The following is a 24,116-nucleotide window of genomic DNA, read 5'->3' as shown; positions in this document are numbered from 1 at the left end:
AATGTTCTACATTTCTGGGTTGGCTTCCCTAAACAAAAATGTTTTTAGCAGGCACCAAAGGGCACAATGAACGTGCTTGCCTGATGTCAACAGGCAGGGAATTCCAAAGTCTGGGTGCCTTTGCATTAAAAGGTCAATTTCTTACAAACGAAGAGCAAGTATAAGAGTAGATCAGAATTTCCCTGTTCAAAATGGCTCCCCAAGGCAGCCTCATGGGAGAGCCAAGGCTGTAACTTTTCCATCAACTCTTGCCCGAGTCCCGCTCACCTTGTCGTGCTCAAAAAGCTGCAGCAGGAACGTGGCCACGGTGGCAGTGATGCCAATGAACAGGTTGATGACGATCAAGAAGACGTAAGCTGAGCTGGGCACCTCAAACCAGAAGGATGCTGGGTACATGATGGGGGTGATGGACCAGCTGGAGGGTGGTGGGGCAGAGTGGAAAGAGAGAGAGATCATTCAGAGGCAAATTGAGAGGTGGTGCCGTTAAGGAGGCAATTTTTTACCTCTGGCAGGAGCACTGCTATATACAGCCTTTCTGGGTCCATAAAGAACTCTCTCAAATAGGAAAGTAGCTGACTGCATATGTGTCTGCCCTGTTTTTATTACCATCATTTAATGGATCGAAAAAGGAGATTCAATCTAAATCACTGTTGATGATTTTATTCATTGCAAACCCTCAGATAATCTGATAAACATTTTGTTTATGCAGCCAGAGAAACCTGGTCGTAATGATATTTTTGTACAACTGGAAATCATATATACAGAGGCAGAGTCTGGCCAAAAAGCTTAAGTATTTGCACCGTTCAATCGGACCAAAGCAACTCCATCCTGCTTCCCACTGTGGCCAACCAGATGCCCCAATGGGAAGCCTGTGAGCAAGGCAGGAAGGCAATTGCCCTTCCTAGCATGTTCCCAATATCTGGTTCTCTAAGGTAGACTGCCCCTGAACATGGTAGTGCCACCACAACAGATGGAACAGGCATAACCTCTCATCTTCCCTCTCTCTGAAGATCATTCTGGATACCCACAAGGACAACGCAAGGCTCCAGTTTTGCTGTTTGTGCCAACGTACCCATAAAGCAGGAAGAGAGAGAGCACAGCTGGAAAGTTGGTGGGCGAGGTGTATGCTGGCAGGTCAAACACAAAGAGGATGATAATGCAGCAGGTTGCTGGGACCAGGTAATTCAACTGCAGGAGGGAAGAAAAGGTAAGGAAAGCATGAGAACAGAGAGTCTCTAGAAGCTGAAGGCTTTGCATCACCACCACAACCCCTGCTATTCAATCCTGAGTTTTCTGACATGAAAACAGCAGACAGAAAGCAGAAGGACTCTGAGTGAGAGTCAAAGAAGTGAATATTTCCCAGGGTGAGAGGCCGGGAGGGTCTCTCATTTTCTGTGGGCAGCCAGAACCAAGAGCCGCTTTTGCATAGAAAGGAGATTATGTATTCGTGCAACTGTTTTTGTATTTTAGATACCCTGCTGCTGATTTTCTGATGATCCCTTAATTTTTATGCTGCTGCTGCTTTTGAAGAGAATCTGTATTTCACAATACATTTCTTACTGCTATAAATTGTGTTTATATAATTGCCCTGGGTTTTAAGCTGCACAGATATTATGTGGCAACGTTTGTGTTGCATTTTATAAACTGGCCTCTGGCCTTCTGACAAAGGGCAGCATACTAATTAAATAACAATATTAGTCTGATTCACAGCAACTTCAAGACATACCAGAAGAAGGCTTTCCCCAACCTGGCTACACAAGAATTGGCTCTGCTGTGAGAGGCCAGCTCCTCTCCCCTGACTTGTCACCTGGGGGCAGCCACTCCATCAGGCTTCCTCAGCAGGAGGAATAGGAAGCAGCTTTGCCAAAAGCCCAGCTCCACCAGACACCTCTTGCCACTGAACTGTGCCAGCTGGTCATTATAAGAACAACTGTTGAAGAATTAGTGCAGGGGCCGGAAATCTAAGGCCCATGGACCACAAGCGGCCCATGGGGATCGTTTAACCAGCCCATGAGCTGCCCCTGAACCAAGCCACTCGCTCAGTGAGTCTCAGTGCACTCCGCTAAACCGGAGCAGCACGGCACGGGGACTCGCTTCCATGGTGCCAAAAACCACATCTGCGCAGACGCTAGAAATCGCATGCGCAATCCGGCCCATGGAGGGATCTCTGCTGGAGTGAACTGGCCCAGGCGAGGTAAACCCTTAATTAGTGTCTGAGCTTAATCCCCCCACCTTCTCTCCCTGCCCCTTTCCCCTCGTGTGTTGTGCTTTCCCCCCTTTTTAAGATTGTAAGCCTGCCAGGGCAGGGACTTTCTTGTTTCAACTGATTGTATATAAGGCACTTAAGGAGTCTTTATGGCTGAACAGCAGAGTAGAAATGCTACAACCAACCAACCAACCAACCAACCAACCAACCAACCAAGAACACGAACTGCTTTTCTGGATCAGATTTAAAATAACAACAACAACAACAACAACAATAAAAGCTTTATGAAGATACCATGTCCCAGACGTAATTGGCCAGCCAGTAGATCACTGGGTCACAGCCGCTCACAAACTGGAGGTGCTTGGCTTTGGTGGACTTCTCTGCCACCAGGAAGACCACGAAGCTGGCCGGCACAAAGGACATGGCCACAATGATGAAGATGGCGATAACCACGTCGGTGCCCTGCAGGCTATGGTTGGCCAGAGAAAGGAGGAGAAAGACACAGGGCAATAAATCCAGGCACCATTATGCAATCTGCTATAGGCTGTGGGGACTAGGTAGCAAGAAAAATGCGTTTCTAAATGAGTGTGACGGCCTCTGATCTGCTTAATTGGTAGGACAAATCTATAGTGCAAAGCCCTGCCCATCAACACAGGGGCAAGCCCCAATGAGTTCCAATACGTGTGACTGGCACTGCAGACTAAAGGTAGTTTATTTGATGGGGGCCAACCTGCTAAGCAACACCAGAAGCTGCCTTAGAGCAGGCCAGACTATTTGTCCATCTACCCCATGATAATCTACTTTGGCTGGCAGCAACTCTCTAGGGCAGGGTGGTCCAACTTTTCATACCAAGTGGGCTATAAGAATACTTTGACATAGAACCTGCAGAGGCCACACACCGAGTTAAACATCCATATTGTAAATTAAAGTGTTCACAATATATTTAATATTATTTAATATACACAATATATTTAGTTAAATATGTATAACTAAACACACAAGTAATAGATTTAATATAATCAATTATTTAACAAATTTTATGCACAAACAGATGTATGTGCTTTGTTAACAACACATGACACAAAAAGTAAATGTTTAAGGCTTTAAGATGTTTTTTATAATCATAATTTATTATTTATACCCCACCCATCTGGCTGGGTTTCCCCAGCTACTCTGGGCGGTTTCCAACAAAACACTAAAATACAATAAGCTATTAAACATTAAAAGCTTCCCTAAACAGGGCTGCCTTCAGATGTCTTCTAAAAGTCTGGTAGTTGTTGTTCTCTTTGACATCTGGTGGGAGGGCATTCCAAAGGGTGGGTGCCACTACTGAGAAGGCCCTCTGCCTGGTTCCCTGTAACTTGGCTTCTCGCAGCGAGGGAACCGCCAGAAGGCCCTCTGCGCTGGACCTCAGTGTCTGGGCAGAATGATGGAGGTGGATACTTCAGGTATACTGGACCGAGGCCATTTAGGGCTTTAAAGGTCAGCACCAACACTTTGAATTGTGCTCGGAAACGTACTAGGAGCCAGTGTAGGTCTTTCAAGACCGCTGTTATATGGTCTCAGCGGGCACTCCCAGTCACCAGTCTAGCTGCCGCATTCTGGATTAGTTGTAGTTTCCAGGTCATCTTCAAAGGTATTCCCACATAGAGCGTATTGCAGTAGTCCAAGCGAGAGATAACCAGAGCATGCACCACTCTGGCGAGACAGTCCACGGGCAGGTAGGGTCTCAGCCTGCATACCAGATGGAGCTGATAAACAGCTGTCCTGGACACAGAATTGACCTGTGCCTCCATGGACAGCTGTGAGTCCAGAATGACTCCCAGGCTGCACACCTGGTCCTTCAGGGGCACAGTTACCCCATTCAGGAACAGGGAGTCCTCCACACCCACCAAGAGCTGCCAAAAAAAGGCCTCATGGGTTGAACCACCCTGCTCTAGGGTCTCAGGAAGAAAGAAGAGTCTTCCTGTTGCCTGCTATCCAAGAGACTTTGCTGGCAATGGGACCCATGTCCTTCTGCAAACAAAGCATGTATACTCCTGAGCCGACCCCTTCAATTCAGCCTTTACCAACCTAGTATCCTCCAGATGTTTTGGTCCACAACTCTCATGAGCCAACATGGCCATAGGATAATATGGCTGAGGGGACCACAGCCATGTTGACTAGGGCTGTGAGGAGCTGCAGAATAATATAAACAAAGGAGGGGATGAAGGCAACTCTGCCAGGTCTTCCCCTTACCCATTTGTTTATATTATTCTGCTGGGGAAACTCAACCAGATTGGCAGGGTATAAATGATAAAATTATTAATCATTTTTTAAAAAGGAAAGAAAAAGCACGTAGCACACTCTCGCTTTAAAGAACCAAACCCACTCGCTCCCAATTTCATTTTAAAATTTGAAGCAAGGGTAAATAAATGGATACCTACAGGTAATCCAAGGAGAGGCTGGCACTGGTTTTGTTCATCGGGTGGTTGGTCAGGGTGATACCTGGAATGTATGAGAAGAAAAACAACAGGAATTGGATGAACTGCTTTGCACTCCAGAATGGCAAGAAGCTGTAGCCAAAACCAGCCATCTCCAATCTGGTGCTTTTCAGATGTTTTGGACTACAATTCCCATCAGCCCCAACCAGGAAATTCTGGCTGGGGCTGATGGGATCTGTGGTCCAAAACATTTGGGGGGGGGGCGGAGCACCAGGCTGTGAAAGGCCTACAAGCAAGACACTCCTTTGCCTTGGTCTCCCATTCCGCAAAGTAAGAGCCATTCGAGTAAGCCCCTGCAGGCACAAGCTTCTTTTACTAGAATCTTTTCTTTTCAACATCTTTCTGATCAAAGAGCATCTTCCACAGATGGACCATCCAAAACCGATGTAAGGAGCAGAGAGGCACACTTGCAAGAGGCCTCCTAAAATATTAAACAGACCTTTACCATCACAGTGTTAAGAGTAACTAAGTGGAAATCAATAAATAAAACGAAATCTAGCTACATCCAGAAGTTTAAATACAGCCCTATCTTCTGCCTTTCAACTTGCTCCCCAATTTCAACACACAAGGGCTGACTGGCTCACCATAGGCAGCGGGGTTCCCCCTGGTCTTGGGCAGGTTGGCACGGAGGATGGCATTGTTGAGGGTGTTGAGGTACGTAGGCATGCTGTGGTAGCCCTTGTTGTTGTAATAAACCTGGGCAAAGAGAGATATGGGGGAGAGAGATTAAATATTTCTGAGCAAAGCTGCTCTTCTGTTAACAGGAGCACAGACCAGCAGCCACATTTTATCTACGCAGCAATCTGGAGGGGTAGGTTATGCAAAATATTGTGATTGCCCTAAAGCCTCCCAATTAGCTTCATGGCTGATCTGAGATTTGAACCCAAACCATCCTGGCTCTACGATACAATACGATACGATATCTTTATTGTCGTTGTCCCATACAGAACAATGAAATTGAAAAATCTACGTAAGACATTCAAAAACCCCTAAAAACTCTGAAACCCCATTTTAAAATACAATATACTATAGAGACTCCTTATATTGCGTTTAGAACCAGAATTGCTGAAAGAGATAATTTCTGGGGTGCGCACTATCCTGCACTATCACTGCAGCTTTCTTATGGCACCTGACAGCATAGATTTGATCCAAGGTGGGAAGAGTGCACCCAATTATTCTCTCTGCAGTCTTTACAACCCTGGACAGCATTGTTTTTTCCCTGGCCGTGCAGCTCCCAAACCACACACACACACACACACACACACACACACACACACACACACTACTACAGCCTTCTCCAACCTGATGCCTTTGGACTACAATTCCCATCACCCTCCAACAAGCAAAGCTGTATTATCTACTCCAGCATGGCTGTGCTGCCTGGGAGTTGTAGTCCAAAACCTCTGGGGTGCACCAGGTTCTGGCCCAACATCCTTATCTACTATACTGAAGATGGATCTCTATTCAGATCAAAATGAAAGAGAAGGACAACTAGGGTCTCCTACCTTTGGTCCCACCTCTGCTGGTTGCAGCTGCTTTATTTATTTAATGGTGGTAGTTGCTACTTTATCGATGAAGAGCAAGCTTTAGAATTTTATTTTATTTTTTAAAAGTGAATACCTGGGCAGCTCTCCGAACAGCAATCTTCTGCACCATGGGAGGAGCTTTGGCCCCAAAGGATGCTGGTATGGATTTCAGGAGATTGCCAAAGGTCATTGCTCCGTACCTGTGCGAGAACAGACAGGAGAGCAGAAATGCAGAGCTCACACCAGTACAAAGGGTTTAAATTTTGCAAAACTGAGGCGTAGTGGGGCCATGTGGCCCATTGGGACTGGAAGGGTCAAAAGCGGTGAAGACAGGGCCAAAACGACCCTTTGGCTAGTTGTAAAAAGGCAGGCAGGTGAGGAGCTAGGTGAGGGCAGACTAAAGCTGGTGGACCTCATGGACCAGCCTCCACTGTTGCCTAGGCTGACACTGCTCAGCCTGAGCAAACCAAAACAAAATGGCAGAGACAGATTACTATTGTTTATTGCATTTATACCTCGCTTTTCTCCTAAGTTGGAATTCAAGGTGCCTTCTAGTATTTATAAAAACATCATTGCAAAATGCAAAGCAAAAAAAGCACATTTGCCAAAACAATTACACTCAAACACATTTAAAACCAGCATTTAAATGCTGCTTGCTCTGACTGTCAACACCTTAGCCTGCCAGGTGGGAGGATAACAAGGAGGGAGCCAATCTGGCCTCCTTTGGAAGGGGACCCTGCCATATGGGAGCAGCCACAGAAAAGGCCCTGTCTTGAGACAGACAGCTGCCTCACTTCCCCTCCCTCCCCAACACACCCATCCCTACCGATGCAGCCGAAAGCGGTCTGACGTATACAGCAAGTACTCTGAGACGTTGCGCCCAGTGATGTCCACCAGGATGTCGCCTGTCACAACCTTCCTCTGTGGTGGGTGGCCCCCGACTCCACTGGGGCAGGAAAAGCCGGTGCCCTGCATAGAGCAAGTGCATTTGATGGGCTCATGGATGATGCTGGCCAGTGATGGGGCAGAAGTGACCGTCTCTGTGAAGGGAAGAGCAAAGAAGCCGGGTTATGCACAAGGATTATTCCTTCCTGTGCTGTGTCCCAACTGAAGTACGAAGGGACCTCCATGCATTCTTTTAAAAATAGCTATACAGTCATATCTCATGTTACGTTTGCTTCATGATATGTTTTTTCAGGTTGTTTCCTGTGGTGACCCGGAAGTACTGGAAAGGGTTACTTCCGGGTTTCGCGGCTCGCGCATGCGCGCAAAATGACGTCATGCTCATGCGCAGAAGCGCCAAATCGCAAACTGCGCGTGTGCAGACGCACAGCTGCAGGTTGCGTTATATTCATGTTGCAAATGGGCCTCCGGAACGGATCCCATTCGCAACCAGAGGTACCACTGGATCTGTATCTATATAGTACGGTGACATCTATGAGCATTTAACTTGTGCAATTTCAACCTTGTGCGGTTGCAGGCTGTCGAAACCGTGCAAATTAAATCCATGGAAGATCTTCCTGGCACAAAAAGAGCTTTTAAGAGCTCAGCCTGGCTTACTGAGCGAGACCTTCGTGGCGTGTTGGCTCTGGAATGGCCCCACAAGATCTCCCAGAGCTGGCCTTGCCGGTAAGTAAGGCGTTTTAGCTGCAGTTGCCAACATGCTCTGAAATCCCTTTTCTACTCCTGCTTCCAGGTACCCTAATAGTGCTACCGCTCAATTTGAATCTTCAACCCAAAGCTTCAACCCAGCATGGCAGATTCCCAAACTTTACCTCTGACAGTGGAGGGGTAAGTGGTGGAGTTCCAGGCCCTCAGCAAGTCCTCGTCCAGGGAGAAGGGGTAGTCGGAAGGGGCAGGTGACGGAGGGGGCGGCACAAAATTGGAGAGGGGCAGGCCCTGGGTGAAGGAATCCACACACATAGCATCAAAGTACTTTGCTGCCAGCATCTTCGACTCGTTGCTGTTGAGGTTCAGGGACTGCACCAGCTGGTCCAATGTGCTGTTGAAAGCCGTCTTGAGCACACAGGTGGCCCCCACCCCCGAGGGACGGTAGAAGGTCTCAACCAACTGCTGGGGCTTCGCATCTGCTGACTGCTTGAACCTGCCAGAGGAGAGTATTATTATTATTATTAAACACCCTGTACCTGGAGGTCTCAGGGCGGTTCACAGAAAAGAGTAATATCAGTTAGAAAGCAAGGTGGGTGGGGGAGAGAGCTGAAGATCTTTTAAAACAATGATTAGATGGGCACAGGATATTGGCCACCCAATAATCATGACCGAATGGGGAAATCTTTGGAGAACAAATATGAAATTTACGGCATGTTATAACATCAAGGAAAATATATTAAAGATGCAGAACAGATGGTACCTCACCCCCTCATGACTATCTAAGATGTACAAAAATTTAGCGAATATCTGTTGGATATTCTGGCCTTGGAACGTTTACTGCCTTGGTGACTCCCACGGGAAATCCTACTCAGGCTTCTTTTCCCATCACAAACAAAGTTGTAGTTGGAAAAAAATTCTTCTTTCTCTGCATGCAACCTTTCAGAAAAATAAAGCGTCACCAGAGTCCCTATGGCTTCTGGGTCCAGATCTGGAAAAGGTGGAATGACAGAGCTCTCACCGGTATTCGCGTCGTTCCTCGTTGGCATATGGGATGAAGTTGCCTTTGGGTTGGGTGTAGTTGTGGTACTGGGATGGCGAGAGGATGAGAGGAGGTAGGTCTCCTGTGAAACAAACAACATTTGTTACAGCTGCTTTGAAGCTCTAAGAGATACCCCCAATTTAAGCACTAAAATGCATGGGGTGGGGATATATGAATCCTTCCCCCAATATTCTATGGATTCCCTCCACTCCTAAACACCTCTTGGTCCCTTCCTGATCTCTTCCAGTTTTTCCACAAAGCACACCATCTTTTCATTTTGAAACTCTCAGTCATACTGCAACACGGTCTATGTGGGGCTGCCTTTGAAGAAGGTTCAGAAACTTCAGCTGGTGTAGAATTTGGCAGCCAGGTGGTGCTCAAGACCCTGGACCCAAGGGCTTTGTATATCAAGGGCTTTGTATATCAACACAAGAACCTTGAACCTGGCCCAGCAGCATATCAGCATATAGGGCAGATGTTTTAACAGAAGATACACTGTGCACCCGTCTCAAATACCTTCAAAGTAGCTTGCAATGTAAAAGTGTTTTAAAATCCAGAATCCAAACAACAAATATGATGACCATGCAGCTGAACTAGAAAACCAGGGTAGCAATAATTCAAAGGCCCTGCTGAAACTGAAACAGATCCAAAAGAAATCTGAACCATGGAAGCTATATTACTCCAAGGGACTGAGATCCACAGTCTAGGTGCCACCGTTAAAACAGCCCAGTGCTCTCATCTCTACAGTATACCAGGCTTAATCTTCAGTGTGGCAGCACCTACACTTTGGAACTCCCTGCCACTGTACCCTTTCTGGTACCTGCTTAAAAATATTTTTGTTTAGGCAAGCCTAGTCAGAGATTTAGAATGCTGGTATGCTTATTTTAAAAAATGTTGTAATTGTTTTTACTAAAGAAACTTACTGTGTTCTGTTCTTTTTGTGTGTGTGTAAACTGCTTTAAGGTCTTCTACAATCAAGCGGCATATAAATATTATGAAATGAAGCTAAATGAAATAATCAATCAATTAATAATCTGGCCTTCTGTATTTTGGGGGACCGCTGGGGGCACAGCCTGCTTCAGAACGAAGTGCGCCTACCTATCTCGGGCACGGAGAGCGCCACTGTCATGGCTACACAGACGAAGAACGCAGGCAGCAGGATCTGGGAGAAGAGGGCCTTGGTGTTCCGCTTGGCACAGTGAAACCGCTTGACGATGAGCCCGTGGAATTGGCGCAGCTTGAGCCAAGAGCCCTCCAGCTTGATGCTTCCCTGACCCACCAGCACATGTTCATCCGGGTCCGCCTCTGGGTCTGCAGCGGGAAAGAGCAGAGGGGAGACTGAGGCTTCTCTTTCTCTCTCTTGTAGGGTGGGGTCCAAAAACAACAGGCTGCAGGCAGATATATGACCCCCACCTACCGAAAACAGGCAGAAGATGAGCCCACATGGAAGTCCCAGAGACACGGGGCCTATAGGAGTGGTACCCCACAGAATGGCATTCATGTGGTGCTTTGAGTCCTGTGCCTTCTCCTGCCCCCCCTCACCTCCTGCAGTCTTCCCCACTGTCAAAATGCTTTACTTAATACAACTTAACACACATTTAATTTGTGCAATTTTGACTTTACGCGGTGGACGGCTGACCGGTCAAAATCACAAATGCACAGAAGGCGGAGAGCTTTAAAAGCTCTTTTGTGCAGGGTTTTCCCAGCGAAGAAAGAGCTTTTAAGATCTACTCCTTGCTTACCGGACTATGGTCAGCTCTTGTCAGATCTCAAGGGTCTATTCGAGTTTCCGCAAAAGCCTCCAAGAGCCCAGTAAGCAAGGCAGGGAGCTTAAAAGCTACATGCCTTGCTGGGGAAGGTAATACTTGTTTGGGTCATTGGCTCCAGAAGGCAAGTCTGCTTGTGCAGGGTCAGTTCCAAGTGGGTGCTTTGATACTGAACAATTTTGGCCTTAAATGCCATCCCTGAAATGTAACCCCCGCATAAGATGTGCGTTGGCTGCATCATCATCATCATCATCATTATTATTATTTTTATTTATCACCCACCATTTGCCAGCAGCCCCCATGGTGGATTACAGCAATTTAAAATCCGGAATAAAAAAACACCACACACAGTTGAAGCACTTTGCATTTACATAAACAGAGTGGGTTCTGAAGAAACACATCTCAAATGTCAAAGGCCAGGGTTCAGAGGTGCATCTTTAGCATTCCCCAAAAGCTGTATGGCGAGGGTGCCAGATACAACTTTCTGGGGAGGGAACTGCACAGCTCAGGGTCAGAGAAGACCCTCTCTCGGGCCACCACTCCAAACCTCTGAGGGCTGTGGAACTACCAAGAGGGCCACCTGGAAGGGTCTGCAGAGCAGGAAGTGGTCTCTCATATATTTAGACTGGAAGCCCCTTGGGGCAGAGGTCTGGGCTTTTTATGTTTCAGTTAGTCTGGTGTCCATAAATAACCAACACTCCCCACCTGCCCACCAGGGGGAGCAAGCAGAAGCAGCCTCACAAACCAATCTGTTAGCTTATCTTACAGATCCCTCCCTCTAAAAAAAACAGCATCAGACCCACCTCAGACTCCCTCCTTGCGCTCATCCAGCCCCCGCCTCTGACTGAGTGCCAGTCAAGGGAGGAGCAGGGTGTGGAGGGTGCTTTTCACACCCTGAGCCTCGCCCTCTGCCCACTGGCTGATGGCACACATGGGGACAGAGCACAGAGGTTGATGGGGCACTGAGGGTGCCCTGTTCCACACCCTGACCAATGGTGACCTCCATTCCCACCAGGGGGGGAGCATACACCCCTGGCTGCACCCAAGGGTACACTAAAGGAGATTGCAGGTGAAATCTCAGAGCCTTTGCCTATGATCTTTGAGACTTCTTGGAGAACAGTTGAGGCCCCTGCAGACTGGAGGCAGGCAAATGTTGTCCTCATTTTCAAAAAGGGAGAAGACGACCTGAATAACTATCAACCAGTGAGCTTGACATCAATACCAGAAAAGGTCATTGAACAGATAATTCAACATTTGGTCTGTGAGCACTCAGAAAACGATGGTTTTCTAAGCATGGGATGCTTTTCAACATGGGTTTCTCAAAACCAAGTCATGCCGGACAATTCTCATTTCTTTTTTTGATGGAGTTAAGTGTATCTTGATTTCAAAATCTTGATTTTGACAAAGTCCCCCATGATATCCTTGCAAGGAAGCTGGTAAAATGTGGGGTGCATGAGGTAATTCTTAGGTGGATTCATAGCTGGTTTACTGACCAAACCCAAACCACCATTAGTGGTTCCTTGACATCCTGGAAAAAGGTGACAAGTGCAGTGCTGCAAGGTTCGGTTCTGAGCCTGTTGTTGTTCAACATCTTTATAATCTACTTATGATGAAGGAATTTAGGGGATGTCATTTGCAGATGACACCAGACTGGGAGGGGTAGCTAATGCCACAGAAGACAGAATTGGAATTAAAAATGATCTTAACAGATTGGAGAACACGGCCCAATCTAACAAAGTCAATTTAAACAGGAATAAATGTAAGGTGTCCCAGATCAAGAGAAATAATAGTACTACTCTATTCTGCCTTGGTCAGACCACACATGGAGTACTGTGTCCAGTTCTGGGAACCACAATTTAAGAAAGAAGAAATCAAGATGACCAGGGGCCTGGAAACCAAACCTTATGAGAAAAGATTGAGAGAGTTGGGTTTGTTTAACCTGGAGAAGAGAAGACTGGGAGGAGATATGATAGCCATCTTCAAATATCTTAAGGGCTATCAAATGGAATATGGGGGGAAACAAGCTCATTTTACTGCTCTGAAGAATAGGACTCAAACCAATGGCTTCAAGTTACAAGAAAAGAGATTCTGACTAAACATCTGGAAAAACTTTCTGACAGTAAGAGGTGTTAGACAGTGGAATCGTGTCCCTTGGGAAGTTGTGGGCTCTCCTTCCTTGCAGGTTTTTAAGCAGAATTTGGATGGCCATCTGTCAAGGATGCTTTAGCTGAGATTCCTGCAATGCAGGGGGTTGGACTAGATGATCCCGGGGGTCCCTTCCAATTCTACAATTCTATGATTCTAAGTGCTAGCTCCACACCCTGTTAGGGTGAAAGCACTTGTAGCTGAGTCCCATCATGTTAAGTATAATGGTTTAATGGACACTGAAATGGAAAATGCCTGTTATGTATTTTGCTGAAGTTTTACCGTATTTTGATGTTCTATAAGACGCACCTTTTCCCTCCTAAAAAGTAAGGGGAAATGTGTGTGCATCTTATGGATCGAATGCAGGCTGCGCAGCTATCGCTGAAGCCAGAACAGCAAGAGGGATTGCTGCGCAGCGATCCCTCTTGCTGTTCTGGCTTCTGGGATTCAGAATATTTTCTTTCTTGTTTTCCTCCTCCAAAAACTAGGTGCATCTTATGGTCTGGTGCATCTTATAGAGTGAAAAATACGGTAACTGGAAAATTCCATTGCTTCAGCTGAAATTCCTGCATTGGTTGGGCTGGATGACCCTTGGGGTCTCTTCTATGGTTCTATGATTCTAGGCCCACAGCACCAAATCCTTAAGGTTTCCAGGTGAGACATTCTCCCCTCACACCTCTGCAGCCACAGTGTAGGATCTCTTCCCCACCCACCCACCGCCACACCACGGTGCCCTCCTCCCGGGGTGGGGAACACGCAAGGTCTCTCACGTGTTACAAACCTTGCAGACTGACGTTATCAGGGTCTTGCGGGTTATCAAACAACGGAGAGTAATCCCCATAGAACTCCGAATAAGCCCCACCTTCATCGCCTCTCACAGAGCCGGCTGAGGACGACGACTGCAGTGACGTCTGAGACTGGGTGAGCTGGGAGCAGGCCCGCAGGTTCCCCTGGTCTGCCTCAGGCTTCTCGAGAGTCTCTGCCCCTAGGAGGAGTTCCCCGTTAGCCTCAGCCTTGGGGCCCAGTTGGGAGTCAGGCAGAGGGAAGCTGTCCTTTTGGGACTCTTTCACATCTGTAAGGGATGGAGAAAGAGTGAAGGTTATTTATTCAGTGCAGTCACAGAAGAATGCCCCGAGAGGCTCTCAAGACAACCGCTCGCTTCCTCCGCCATTGCCCTTAAGAGACAAATTTGTTCTGATGGATTACCAACAAAAAAAGCAGAGTAGTGGAAAATAGGGTTTGGTTTGAGCCCAACAGTATGTACAAAGTCAATTTTATGAACTACAGTTCAGTAACCTTTTTATTTGGTTTTACAGTTTGTTCAAAATGAGCAGATTCCTTTTTCTTAAACCTTTCTTAAGTTCACAAAGTAAGTGAAATACTTTACAACTAAACAAAGCAAAGCATCAGGTAGAGACTTGCTATTACAGGTCCACAGTATGTGTTTGGATGTGACATTGGAACATGAAGAGGTTCACTCTAAAGCCAGATAAGAAAATAAGATTAATGCTCTCATAGTGTTCTCAATGTTCTCCCTTGGGAGGTTGTGTCCTTCCTTGGAGGTTTTTAAGCAGAAGTTTGGAGGCCATCTGTCATGGACGCATTAGTTGAGATTTTGCAGTGCAGGGGGTTGGATGAGATGACCCCCAGGCCAGGTCCATTCCAACTCTACAATTCTATGATTCTTACCGACATCACTGTTCTCCAGAGACTGGTCTTCCTCTGAGACCTTGAGGAAAACCTCTTCCAGGGTGGTGTCCATCAGCCCAAAACTGGTCAGGTCTAGGTCATCCAAACTGTGCTCCAGGTGCTAAAGAAATAGAATGGGAGGAAACCAGAGGGGAGTCAACACAGGTGTGTCCATCTAACCTTCACTAGACACCACACACTGCTAATAGTCAAAATATTCTGATCAGCCAAGAGCATCCTTCTTTGAGCACACCATCCAGGTATGATGTTATTGGTGGAACAGCTGTCCTGTTGGGATGGGCAAAATTTACACATTCATTTATTACACAAAGTTACACATTCATTTATTTAGTAGATATGTATCCTGCTTTTCAACTAGAGTCTTCCAAAGCAGCTAACTACATTTAGGAAAAATGCAACAGATGCATCAGGCACCACACGTTCACAAAAGTGAACACTGAAGCAGGTGTTGGCTGCCATCAGATGCTCCTTTCCACATTTAATATGGTAGCAGTTGGCTCTGCAGAAAGAGGGGAAAGCCTGACTGGAGCAGGCCCTGATCTTGCCTTCCTTGTTCTTTAGACAATGCACAACTACCTTTTGGAATTCACAGCCACAAGATGTGCTGATAGCCACTGATTTAAAGGGTGCTAGCAGTGCTTTCTCTTCTTCTGGGGGTACTTGAGGGTATGCAGTACCCCCACCCCCACCCCATGTTAAAGGTGTGGCACTTAATCTAACAACTTCATAGTGAGAACTGGTACCTTTTTCTATAAAAAAGCACTGAGTGCTAAAAAATAAAATAAATCACGGATGAGAAGGCTATCAATGGCTCCTAGTCATGATAGCTATAGAATATTCCACATTCAGAGCCAGTCTACCTCTGAATATCAGTTGCTGGGGAGGGTAAAAGAGGGGATGAGCTATTGCCCATGACCTAATTATTGGGTTCACATAGGCAGCTTGTAAAACAGTTCACAAAAAGAATAAAACATCTATTTGAAACATTCAAAAAATAATTAAAATCACTGATACTCTAAAAACTGCATTAAAACACATGTCAGTGTTCTACATATTTGGGTAGACTCGCCTAAACAAAAGATGTTAGTGAGTGCCAAAAACAAGTACAGTGGAGGAGTCTGCCTGATGTCAACAGGCAGGGAGTTCCGAAGTGTGTGGGTGCTGCCACACTAAAAGATCAATTTCTTGCAAGTGCGGAATGAATATTATGTGGGAACTGTAACTGTGCTGGTTCTGCAGATGGAAGTGGTTGAGTGGGCATGGGACGAGGCAATCTCGAAGGCAAATTTCTGTTTGCTGGAGAAAGGAGTGGATATCACAGCGCAGGAATACGGAGATCAGTCACCTTCACCGTATGTACTCTTTTTGGTTCCTACTAAAAACATTCTTGTTAAAATAAGCCTACCCAGATGTTTAGAAAGTTGAGGTGAGTTTAATTCTGTTTCTAGTCTACTGTTTTAACTTTTTGAAAGCTTTGATTTATAGCAGTTAATCTTTCTCACTGATAATTTTATTATCTTTAAAAAAATGCTTTGAGGGGCGCTTTTTTTTGCAATCAAGCGGCATCTAGGTTTTATGCAATAAGCAAACAAGAAAACCAACGAACAATCCATTATTGTTTTAAAACATTTCTTAAGTGCCTACCAAACAACCGCCCAGGCCTTTGAGGGTATGAGGGTGTGACTACAGATCCAAAATTTAAACCAAACCCTATGTGCCCCACTTTAAAGATGTCTGCAAATGGGACATGAAGGCTGGCAACATTAATGCCCCCCCCCCCATATAGGAATCACTTGCAAACGACCACAGTGCCTGGAGACAGACAATCAGGTCGTGCATCCACAGCAGTGTCCAGAGGAGGAATGACAGCTGGGAGGGACACAGAAAGATTAAACGCCATGGTGCATCTGCAGCAGCACAACTAGATGCCTTCCTCTGCCCCAGCTGCAACAAAACATGTCTCTCCCATTTTAGTCCCCATAGCCACAGCAGGCGCTGCAACTCTTCAACAGTTTGACTTCACCCCCAAAGGCGCACTCCTCCATTGTCTCATGAGACAGATGGATGCCAGCCAACCAGTCCTGTCCACCCCCTTTTGTTTATTCACCAGCTGGGTGGTACCTGGAAGAGCCTTTCAAAACAGCCCTTCTTGACTGCTTCACTGGGGAGGATGTAGGAGAGCTCTGTGTTGGTGTTAGAGATGAGGAGGCAGGAAGCAACATACTTCTTGATGAACTGTGTGACTCGTGCTTCGGAGCAAGGGCTGATGGAAGACTGGCAGGGAGAGCTGTGGGTCTGCCCAGAGTCTAAACAAAGAGGAGGGGGCGGGGGAGAAGGAGAAAAAGATTATTTATTTGCTGTCACCTTATATCAGTTTACAACCAGGAACATTAACAAAAATACACATATGCATATCATAAGCACATAAGGACATAAGAATAGCCTGTTGGATCTGGCCAGTGGCACATCTAGTCCGGCATCCTGTTTTCATGGTGGTCAAGAGGATTCTTCAATGGGATACCCGCGAGCAAAACATGAGCACAAGAGCCCTCTCCCTCCCCTCCTGTGCTTTCCAGAGACTGGGATTCAGAAGCCTTTATTGCCTCCGACCATGGAAGCAGAGGAGAGCTACTGTGCCTAGTAGCCATTCATAGCATTGGTCTCCTCCATGAATCCTCTTTTAAAGCCATCCAAGTTGGTGGCAATCACTGTCCCCTGCAGGAGGGAGTTCCACAGTTTATAACGATGTGCTGCATGAATAAGTACTTTCTTCTGACATGAATGGTCCAATATTCAACCTCATTTGATGTCCACAAGTTCTAGTGTCATGAGGGAGGGAGAAAACTTCTCTACTATATTCACTTTCTCTAATGAGAACAGCTGTATCCAAAAACACTGTCACCTGCACTGTGGTTGATCCTGAAGCAGAGTGACCATAAGAGACTCAGCAGAGCAACAGGGGAGGGAGTGTTTGATGGGATGTATCAGGCCTTTCCTAGCCCCTTGACAGAAACTACAGTAGAAATGGACATAGAGCAGTTGTCACAAGGGCAACAGCCATTGGGTTTTTACTGCATCTTCCATCTAATCAATTAAACCTGGCCAAAGAGGAAGGCTTCCTATATTTAGGGATAGTTAACCATCCCAAAGTATGGCTTTCCATCCTTATGGGTTGGTGGGCCAAGAATAGTTGGGGAGTGTCACCCAATAAAAAACTGATGGCATATAAAACCAAGAAAGATAAAAATAAGTACTTCCTCACACGACACAGAAAAGCCTTATGGGATTTGCGTGGTTCAATAAAGACCTCCATTTGAGGTGGCTTTAAGTGGAAACTAGTCAAAGATATGGGACAGGAAGAGGAGGAGGAGGAGCCTATCAGCAACCACTAAGGCAAACCGCTATATGGAACCTCCATGTACAGGGGCAGTCTGCACCTGAGTATTAGAAACTGAGCACAACAAACAAGGGTGGCCAGAGTCAAATTGCTCTTTAAACAAATAACGGTTGTCTGGTTCTGAAGCCCCTGAAACCACGACGCCCAACACTGACCAGCATTGGCTCGGGCGTCCGACTGCTTCTTAACGACGGTAAGCTTGTACCCGTCACCGTAGGTGCTCTTCAGAAAGAGGGGGGACCCACAGCACTTCAGCTTCCCATGAGAGATGATGGCGATGCGGTCACCCAGGAGGTCAGCCTCATCCATGTGGTGCGTGGACAGGAGGATAGTCCTTCCTGTGGGGAAAGGGTGAGGGTTAGATAAAGGGGCTGTCACAGAGTCACAAAGGACAGGGCAACAGCCCCTCACAAAAGGACACATTCCTTAACCACAATGTTCTGGAGAAATACAATCTTCTGCATCATGCACTCACCTTCACTGGAGGTTTTTAAGCAGAGGTTGGACGGCCATCTGTCAGGGATGTTTTAGCTGAGAGTCCTAAACTGCATGGGGTTGGACTAAGTGACCCTCAGGGTCCCTTCCAACTCTAAGATTGACTCTAAGATCCTTATTGATACAAATATGAACTAGTTGTCCACCCCAAGGCTCACATTCACACTGTGCATTTAAAGCAGTGCCAAGACGCTTTGCAGTGTTGGCTCCACCCCACCCCACCCCACCCCATTCCAGAAAGGTCAGCCGAACTGACACAAGGGAAGGAAAAAGGATAATAATAATAATAATAATAATAATAATAATAATAATAATAATAATAATTATTTTATTTATACCCTGCCCTCCCTGGCCAGAGCCGGGCTCAGGGTGGCTAACACCAGTAAAATTACAATAAAAACATAATAGGGGGAAAAGACAACAAGACAATTTAAAATGCAATTTAAAATGCAGCCTCATTTTAAAAGTAGCCCATGGATCAAAACCGTAAGGGGAGGGAAACATAAGGGTCAGACTGAATCCAAACCAAAGGCCAGGTGGAACAGCTCTGTCTTGCAGGCCCTGCGGAAAGATGTCAAGTCCCGCAGGGCCCTAGTTTCTTGTGACAGAGCGTTCCACCAAGTCAGGGCCAGTACTGAAAAGGCCCTGGCCCTAGTTGAGACCAATCTAACCTCCTTGCGGCTTGGGACCTCCAAAGTGTTGTTATTTGTGGACATTAAGGTCCTCCGTGGGGCATACCAGAAGAGGCGGCCCCATAGGTACGTGGGTCCTAGGCCACATAGGGCTTTAAAGGATGTGGGTTGGTAGCTGGTACACCCCACCTGTCAAGCCCCAGCAAAGTGAGGCAGCACCCATTTATCTCACTTACCTTGTTTGTATTTGAGGATGAGGTCCCAAATAGCTCTCCGTGCATAGGGGTCCACGCCAGCAGTGGGCTCATCCAAGATGACAGCCCGGGACCCTCCGACAAAGGCAATGGCCACCGACAGCTTCCTCTTCATCCCTCCTGACAGCGTCTGCACCAGGGAGTGGCACTTGTGGGTCAGCTCCAGGTCTTCAATCATCCTGGAGGAACACAATGACATGGGTAGGGGGGTTTAGTCTTCCAAAGTGGCCAAGTCCGACCCTAGAACTTTGTAGGCTCCTCCACAAAGGGATGGGAGGAGGATAGCATTCCCTTTGCCCCTCTCCCAAATGCTGGCCTCCCCTCTCTCCACCCCAAAGTATGATTAAATGAGCCTACCCCAACCTGGTTTGTGTCTCCCCGCCCCTTAACCTGGTGTTTCAGGCTACAAAATGGCCACGCTAACTGGCTGGTGGGAATGGCACGCCAAAACATCTGCGTCCTCATCAAGGGCACTGGGTTGGGGCAGGCAGGATTAATGTCAGGGGTTGTACAAATAATACTATGGGAGACCTGAGGATGAGGTTAACCATATGTGCACCATTTCTGAATTCTGGGTGCATGTGCAGGTCTTCAACCCCAACCTACATAACCATGGGACACTGCTCCTGCCAGCCACTGGGGTTCCCTCCCCTGCCAGGGTCGATTGCTATACATGAGATAGAATCATAGAATCGCAGAGTTGGAAGGGATCCCAAGGGTCATCTAGTCTGTTATAGGAATTCTAAGGTCTCTCTATATATCCCATTACACATTCCCTCCCTTACTGCTCTGCTGAATCTCCTAGGCTCGCTCTGCTTCAATTAGCCAATCCCAGTGCAAGTGGCAATGTTTTTGGATACAGCCGTTATCATTAGACTACCCATGATTGCCATATATACATATAAAATATACTGCTTAGCATTATTATCATTTTTAGTTGAATTAATGTATATTTTTCATTAAATCTATTAATTGCTATAAAATGTTATAATGGTCTGTTGACTGCAGAGGAAGTGTCTGGTGCAGAGGAGAGGGATGGGCTGAGCCTGCCTACTTGTCCATCTCCTTGCGTATCTCCTCTTCTGCCATGCCTTTGAGCTGCGAGTAGAACCACAGGTGCTCCTCCACAGTCAGCTTGTCAAAAAGCACGTTGTGCTGCGGGCACATGCCCAGGTTCTTCCGGATCTCATCCATCTCTGTCCGGATGTCGTGGCCATAAATGGTAGCCGAGCCAGAGGTTGGAGGGAAGAGGCCTGTCAGGATGGACCTAAGAGGGAAGGGAGGGAGAGACATCATCAAGCCACACCCACCTACAGCCCATCAACACAGGGGCAAAGAGAAGGGGCCACAAGGTGATTCATTATTTCATTTCATTGTATTTGATAAATTAGGCTAGCTCTCTCCTTGATGTCCTTCTGCCAGCAGGTGAAGACTTTTTTATTTCAACAGGCCTTTGGGAGCGGACTGGAAAGGGCTACTGCTGTTAATATTGTTGTTATTATTGGTATTTGCATGTCATGGACTGGCTGGATACAGGAGTGATGGAAGGAACTATTAGAGGTTACTGTCCACACACTTTCGCTGCACAGATACTCTTTTAAACTGTTTAGCAGAGCAATCTTCCTGGAAGCAGCGGACAATAACAAAAGTTGTTCTAAAGATGACTCACAAACTCTGTGAAGTCTGGGTCAAGAGATGTTATTCCCAGACCGGGTACAAGCATTATGGTAGCAAATACATTTTCGATGGTTAAAATAAACAGCAATTAACAGCACACTTTCAAACAAAAGTCTCTCTTATCTCCCACACTTCGTAAATTACAGGAACGGTCCTTCAACAGATTTTACAAGCAGCACTCTTTCGTCAGACACCTGCCATCAGGCGTCTGCAAAAACGAAGCTGAGTGGTCTTCTTCTTATTGGCACTTCCAGCTGATGCTAATTAAGCTCAGAGTGCCACTCCCATATGTACAGGAAAACTCTGGAACCTTTTAGAAACTTTCTACTTGTTTCTGGAAGAATGATTCCCTAACAGGAACCAGCTGGGGGGAACCACCAGAGGAAGGCTTAGAGTCCAGGGATTGGTGGTAGGACAACAATGAGTGGTCACAGGGAGAAAAAAGAGGCAAGGGGAAGTATTGGAAGCTGAAGGGGTAACAGGGTTTAGTGAGAGGTGAGAGTCTGTGGCAGAGAGAAGTCCAGAATCAGAGGCAGATGCTGAAGCAGGAGAAGAGGGAGGCCAAGAGGCAGAGATGAAGCAGGCTGGTGAAGGCTCTGGAGGAGAAAGATAATTGGGGCAGTTTCCTTTCTCACTGGCAGAATCTGCACAGATTTAGCAAGGTATCTGCTGGACTTTGGCCCCTCCCTGCCGCCCGGCCCCTGCCATCCTGCAGTTTTGTGATTTTGGTGCTCACCAAAACCCAAGCTGACACACTTACATGGTTGTGGTCTTGCCAGCTCCATTGTGGCCCAGGAAAGAGACCACCTGGTTCTCATAGAGGTAGAGGCTCAGCTTGTTCAAAGCCAACTTCTTGTCTGTCTTGTAGATCTTGGTCAGTTTGTCCACACAAACCACCAGTGGAAGGTGGGTCGGCTCCTCCTCAATCCCACGAGTCTCGTCTGTATGCAAAGCCAAAACGTTGGTGTGTGTGCTGGTTACTAGCCAACATGCCACAAAACACAGAGTGCTAAGACCACCCCAACATGAGTTGCAAGCTTGCAAATAGCAACTACAACAACAAAATACTAGCCGGTACAGTACGATCACATTTTATGTGGGGGTTATGTTTCAGGGATGATATGTATATTGAAAAACACATATACTCAAAGCCCCCTGCCCCGGAACCACCCCTTGCGAGCATCCTTACTTTTTGAAGCTTTTGAGCTCTCCACTTTGCTTATTTGGGAAAGGCCCACTCAGCACATGGGCTCTTGCGAGATCTGGCAGGGTGACCGAGTTTCTGTAAAATCTTCTAGAGCTGGTGTGCTGAGAGGACCTTGCATGGTAAGCAAGGTGGAGAGCTTAAGAGCTCTTTAGCGCCAGGTTTCCTTGGGATGGAAATGGTTTTTAAGTTCTCTGCACACATTTGGCTTGTGCAATTTCAACTGATCGGCCTTCAACCATGCAAGTTAAATTGCATAAGCTGAGGTTGTGATTGTACTGTATTCTATGTTTCCACGCTGTCCCCAGCCATCCAACGGGGAGGTTCTGCTTCTCTGTCTCACCCAGCCTCCTGTTCTCCATGGCACAAGCTTGGTCTTCCTCCATGACGCTCAGGCGGGTGGTTCGTGACCAAGGCCATGTCCATTCCCATGTCTCTGTGCGCCCATTTCCCAGCCAGTAGGATTTCTGAAAGGGGAAGTACCAGGGCCTGGGAAGTCCATACATTCCTATAGGGAAGGAAGAAGAATTGGCATGAAATTGGAGCTAGGACTGGGGCAGAAACTGTGTGCTGCAGAATGATGTGGAGATGTGACCAGAATAGGATTGGAGAAGAACCAGGTTCAAACCCCCTCTCAGCTGTGAAGCTCACTGGTGATTTTGGGTCAGCCTAACCTACCTCACATGGGACGCGGGTGGCGCTGTGGGTTAAACTACAGAGCCTAGGGCTTGCCGATCAGAAGGTCAGCGATTCAAATCCCCGTGACGGGGTGAGCTCCCGTTGCTCCGTCTCAGTTCCTGCCAACCTTGCAGTTCGAAAGCATGTCAAGTGCAAGTAGATCAATAGGTACCATTCCGGCGGGAAGGTAAATGGCGTTTCTGTGTGCTGCTCTGGTTTGCCAGAAGCGGCTTAGTCATGCTGGCCACGACCCGGAAGCTGTACACCGGCTCCCTTGGCCAATAAAGCGAGATGAGCACCGCAACCCCAGAGTCAGTCACAACTGGACCTAATGGTCAGGGGTTCCTTTACCTTTAACCTACCTCACAGGATTGTTGTGTGGGGAAAAAATGGGAGGGCGGGGGACCATGCACACCTTTTTAAGCTCCTTGGGGGGAAATGGTGGAGGGCAAATGCAATAAAATGGGATGAACAGAGGAAGATTTGAAAGTAAGCCTAAGTCAATGGCAGTAGGAGACTGACAGATCTCAACCCTCCTCTCAGCAGGAGGCTGAGCAACCCAGCAAAACCGGGTCTCCCCACCCCTTATCCCCGCACATACCTGGGTGTACAGCTTCAATGTACCATGTCAGAACCCCGTAGACTACGGCGTCAATGATCAACATCATCATGGAAAGGAGAAGGTTGAAGTCATCCCCCTCCACGGGCGACTGGCTGAAGGTGTGCCACTGGATACCCACACCAGCCACCTCGTACAGGGCGAAGTACTTAGAGCCCAGACCAAAGGCAGTGGTGGACATCAGAGACTGGAGGAGAACAGGGGAGGGAAGAGGGAGAAGAGACTAAGAGATGCTGCAGGGTTTTATTGGATTAAATATTTGCACGCTGCTTTCCCAACAACTAAATGGAGCTCATAGTTACTCACAACAATTAATGAGTTAGGAGGCTTCTGCTAAGCCAGGATATATGATGTGCTAGGCTGCATCCACACTATAGTCAGAATTCTGCACCAGCACTGAAAACTGAAATGTGGAAGCCAGCATAAATCATGCACATGTCTGCATAATTAATCCTCCTCTTTATGCTTCTGGAGTGGGAGTAAAGAGGTCACTGAAGTCCACCCTGGGCTGGAATTTTTGGAAATACAGATCAGTCCCACTCTTCAGCAGGTTTCAGCAGCAGCTGCCACAGAGATTTCAAACTCACCATTGTAAGAGTTAGAAAACCGATTAAAAAGAATATGATGGCAAAGCTGTTCTCAAGAAACAAAATTACTGGGGCCAGCATCAAAAT

The 24,116-nt window shown here is 46.9% G+C and overlaps 1 protein-coding gene across 2 annotated transcripts in view; it reads right to left on the bottom strand.

Moving 5' to 3' along the window:
* ABCA2 (ATP binding cassette subfamily A member 2) overlaps nucleotides 1–24,116 on the bottom strand; it is a 102,381-nt gene that overhangs the window by 17,219 nt on the left and 61,046 nt on the right. Inside the window, exons 19-37 of one of the 2 annotated variants that reach the window (XM_081896236.1) lie at nucleotides 23,425–23,629; nucleotides 22,489–22,653; nucleotides 21,702–21,882; nucleotides 20,319–20,531; nucleotides 19,247–19,443; nucleotides 18,039–18,221; nucleotides 16,608–16,792; nucleotides 14,466–14,586; nucleotides 13,558–13,848; nucleotides 9,964–10,176; nucleotides 8,845–8,947; nucleotides 7,991–8,319; nucleotides 7,042–7,255; nucleotides 6,310–6,415; nucleotides 5,274–5,385; nucleotides 4,633–4,693; nucleotides 2,501–2,675; nucleotides 1,073–1,188; nucleotides 268–415 (exon numbers count right to left, since the gene is read on the bottom strand). In XM_081896236.1, coding sequence (XP_081752362.1) covers nucleotides 268–415; nucleotides 1,073–1,188; nucleotides 2,501–2,675; nucleotides 4,633–4,693; nucleotides 5,274–5,385; nucleotides 6,310–6,415; nucleotides 7,042–7,255; nucleotides 7,991–8,319; nucleotides 8,845–8,947; nucleotides 9,964–10,176; nucleotides 13,558–13,848; nucleotides 14,466–14,586; nucleotides 16,608–16,792; nucleotides 18,039–18,221; nucleotides 19,247–19,443; nucleotides 20,319–20,531; nucleotides 21,702–21,882; nucleotides 22,489–22,653; nucleotides 23,425–23,629 — 3,318 coding nt within the window. The remainder of the gene's footprint in view (nucleotides 1–267; nucleotides 416–1,072; nucleotides 1,189–2,500; nucleotides 2,676–4,632; nucleotides 4,694–5,273; nucleotides 5,386–6,309; nucleotides 6,416–7,041; nucleotides 7,256–7,990; nucleotides 8,320–8,844; nucleotides 8,948–9,963; nucleotides 10,177–13,557; nucleotides 13,849–14,465; nucleotides 14,587–16,607; nucleotides 16,793–18,038; nucleotides 18,222–19,246; nucleotides 19,444–20,318; nucleotides 20,532–21,701; nucleotides 21,883–22,488; nucleotides 22,654–23,424; nucleotides 23,630–24,116) is intronic. The other variant, XM_081896237.1, reaches the window with a different exon arrangement.

The sequence above is a fragment of the Podarcis melisellensis genome (assembly GCF_964234715.1).
Source record: "Podarcis melisellensis genome assembly, chromosome: Z".
In the NCBI taxonomy this organism is placed as follows: domain Eukaryota; kingdom Metazoa; phylum Chordata; class Lepidosauria; order Squamata; family Lacertidae; genus Podarcis; species Podarcis melisellensis.
This window is presented reverse-complemented; position numbering and strand designations above follow the sequence as displayed.